The sequence below is a fragment of the Neopsephotus bourkii genome, unplaced genomic scaffold (genome assembly GCF_033783945.1).
Source record: "Neopsephotus bourkii isolate Nb327-2 ecotype Australia unplaced genomic scaffold, CSIRO-AGI_Nbou_v1 NB_1067, whole genome shotgun sequence".
Lineage (NCBI taxonomy): Eukaryota > Metazoa > Chordata > Aves > Psittaciformes > Psittacidae > Neopsephotus > Neopsephotus bourkii.
The window spans coordinates 1,409,583-1,412,888 of NW_026901555.1; the positions used below are offsets into that span (position 1 = coordinate 1,409,583).

Here is a 3,306-nt window from a genome sequence, read left to right on the forward strand (position 1 = left end):
GAAATTGTTCATACCAACAAAAACATCCTGTAGAAAAGCAAATTAAAACCTGGCACTCTGTGAAGAAAAATCTACTGGACCTTTGGGCTCTGCTGAGATTCTAAATGGATATTAAGCCCTTCTAACTGGAGCAAAATCTACAATCTATTGTATTTTCCATTTTATTTCCAGTCTAGCTGCTAACGTGCTTTCAGTAGGTCACTCACAAGTAGTAAAAAGCAAGGTGCCTGCACCACATCTGAGCCAAAAACTTTGCTTAAGAGATGTCATTCTGTAAAAAGACTCCTAAGAGGACAAAACCCACCCATATGCACATCAGCAACCTCCTCACTGCGCAAGCAGCAACCTCTCACTCATACCCTACCACCTGTAAGTCAATACCACACTGACTTTGCCTCCCAGCTGCCCTTACAGATGGATGCTCCTTCTGGTCTGCTGTTAAAACAGAGAAAGAAACAGGACAGGACACAGTGATCAGCCCTAACCACCTCCTGGAAACAGGCAAAGAAACTGCACAGGGTGAAAACAACTCTACATGCTGGAAAGATTGTGATCCTGTAACGCATACCACCACCACATCCACCTACAAGTATGATAACAGCTGAATTTAAACAGTTACCAGATAAGAACCTGGAAGCAGGGAAAACCTGAACATTCCTGGGATGTCAAAAACCCCGTAACTATGGGAACAGACCTGTGGGAGGGAAAGGAAAGTAAAAGAAGGAAAGTTGCGTGTCTGGTACCACCTCAGAACCCTCTCCAGCACAAACACCAAGAACAACCCAAACCCCAACCTGCTAACACTCAGCCCTTTCCTAGCCTTTCTGCTCAAGAACAACCCCTCTATCAGCTAATTCCAATTGTTTTACTTACTTCATTACTCCCATTAATTCTCCCTCTGGCCATCTGGCCCCCACAGCTGCTGCCACTCAAGCTCCTGTACCCCCCACATTCCCTTGCAGCACTGCCCTGCTTTTGCTTGTTCCATGCCACTCACAGCCAAGTGGCTCCATAAGCCAGCCAGGGCCTGCCACACGGATCTGGTGCACCACGATGCAGGGAAATGACTCCTGCACTGGGAGCAGCTGATCCCATGCACATCTGCCAGGCTGTCTTGGCATTCAGTGCCTGGGTGCAGTGGGACTGGAGAGATGCCACAGCTCCCATAACTAGACCCAGCTCCTTCTTGCTCCTTGGTGGACCTACACTTTCCCAAGTATTCACCTTCATGACAGATGTGATTCAGGGGGGGCTGGCAAGGGGTCTCAAGTTTGCCCTGTTCTCCCAGTAAAAGGGAGATTCCTGTTCTCTCCTTGCTCCCTCCCAGCTGGTGCTCAGCGAGGCCCGGGGTGATCCCACTGCGCAGGATGTGCTCCCGGTCTCAAAGACACCAGCAAGGGCTGCTCGGCTGCACCTTTCAAACAGGATTACTTCTACCCGTTCTAGCGTGGGAGAGGGCGTTTGAGTGCAGCCTGGCGCCGTGAGGAACTGGGATCAGCCTCTCCCAACACCAGGCTCTGGGAGGCGGCGGCAGGGCAGCGGGAGCAAGGCGCAGCCCCCCGGCCCCGGCAGCGCCCGACACCTCCCGAGCAGAGAGGTTCGGTCCGCGGGCTCCGTGCACGAACCGCTTCATCTGACCTGCGGCCGTGACCCCCCTGCACAGTGCGGGGCTCTCCGCCACCGAGCACCGGCGCGGGCCCTGCTCACCGCCCATCCCGGGTGCCGCCCGCTCCGAGCCGCAGAGCCGGAGCCATGAACTGCAGCGAGCCGCGGCGGCTGCAGGCGCTGCTCAGTGCGCTGCTGCGGGAGCTGCGCCGCGGCGGCAACGCCAGCGCGGCCGGTGCGGGTCCCGGTGCGGGTCCCGGTGCCGGTGCCGGGGGGGACGCGTCGCTCTACATCCTGCTCATCATGATCTTCTACGGCTGCCTGGCCGGGGGGCTCATCCTGGCCTACACCCGCTCGCGGAAGCTGGAGTCCAAGCACGACCCGTACCACCTCTACATCGAGCGCGACTGGGGCCGCGCCGGGCCGGGAGAGGAGGGCGGCCCCGCCGAGGGGCAGCGGCTGATGTGAGCGCGGCCCGGCCGGTCCCTCCGGGCCTGCCCCCTCGGCTCCCCCAGCACCGGCGGCCGGTCCGGCAGCGGGAGCTGCGCTTCAACTCTGCACAGATCCGGACTGGTTTTCTCCAATGAACACCTGCATCGCGTACGTACAGAGACCACTCTCATCAATCACCTCTAGAGCTTATTTAACACCTTCTGCTCTAAAACCAGTCTGTATGCCACCCTGTTACCCGAACACAGTGCTACTGCTGCGGGCAGCCTTTCACAGAATCAAAAGCAACTACTTTATCACTGTATTATGAATCCTTCTATCACTTTAGAGCACTGGCAGTCGTGCCAAGTACAACGGACTGGAAGGGTCAGGTCTCGTTCTGCTAAATCAAGACTGTTCTGGCTTACGTGGAATCATCGAAACAGGAGTTCATAGGCTGAAGGTGCTCCCATGAGGAAAGCATCAGAACCTCATCACAATATTCTGTGCTGATGCACAGTAACTGTTGTAGGCATCAGTAACATCCACACACAGAGAGACGTGGAATTGCAAGAATGCCTTTGTGGAAGTCAGAACAACACACAGGATATGCTCTGTGCAAAAAAGCCGGGCAGGCAGAGGTTATTCTTGTGTTCTAGCCATGTTAACAGTCCGTCGTTGCTTGGTTTGGGCTTGGGGTGGGGTTTTTCCAGATAAAGATTAAGGAACAATTCCAAGGAACGAGTGCCTCCACTAGGAATGCTGCACCACACTATCTGAACTGCTATTTGGATTTTATCCAAACCATGCTGCAGGAGAAAGCAGCTCTGACATTAACTTAAAAGAAGGAGAGGTTTTTATGTTATTGATTTCCTAACATTCATGAATATTCTTTCCAACAGCAAAACAGTCATGTATTTGTCTCCTACTGCACCTTACTCTCTCTTCTACAGCTCCGTGGAGAATCACTGTAAACTGTTAACCTGAAATGATGAGTTTAAAGAGAAATAAATCCTTGAGAGGACTGGCAGTTACCAAGTCAACTTTGTCACTGCAAACGACTGCAACAGCCACAGACCAAATGACAAAGTATTGTTTGATATCAAACACTAGCTTGTGAATACTCAGGTGTCTTTATTTTTGCACACATTAAACCTTCAATGCACCATGTGCTTAATACATCCTGTTTAATGCCAGCTGGTTACTAACTGCTTTCCACTGCTTTATCCTATAGACAAATTTGGAGGTTGTGGCAATCCTTGGAGTCAGTGC

General features: G+C 52.7%; 1 protein-coding gene across 1 annotated transcript; it reads left to right on the top strand.

The window, feature by feature from the left end:
* The first annotated feature begins 1,752 nt into the window (after positions 1–1,752).
* Positions 1,753–2,124, top strand: KCNE5 (potassium voltage-gated channel subfamily E regulatory subunit 5). The gene has a single exon (XM_061362009.1). The coding sequence runs from the start codon at positions 1,753–1,755 to the stop codon at positions 2,071–2,073; it is 321 nt and encodes a 106-aa protein (XP_061217993.1). The 3' UTR covers positions 2,074–2,124.
* The last annotated feature ends 1,182 nt before the right edge of the window (positions 2,125–3,306 follow it).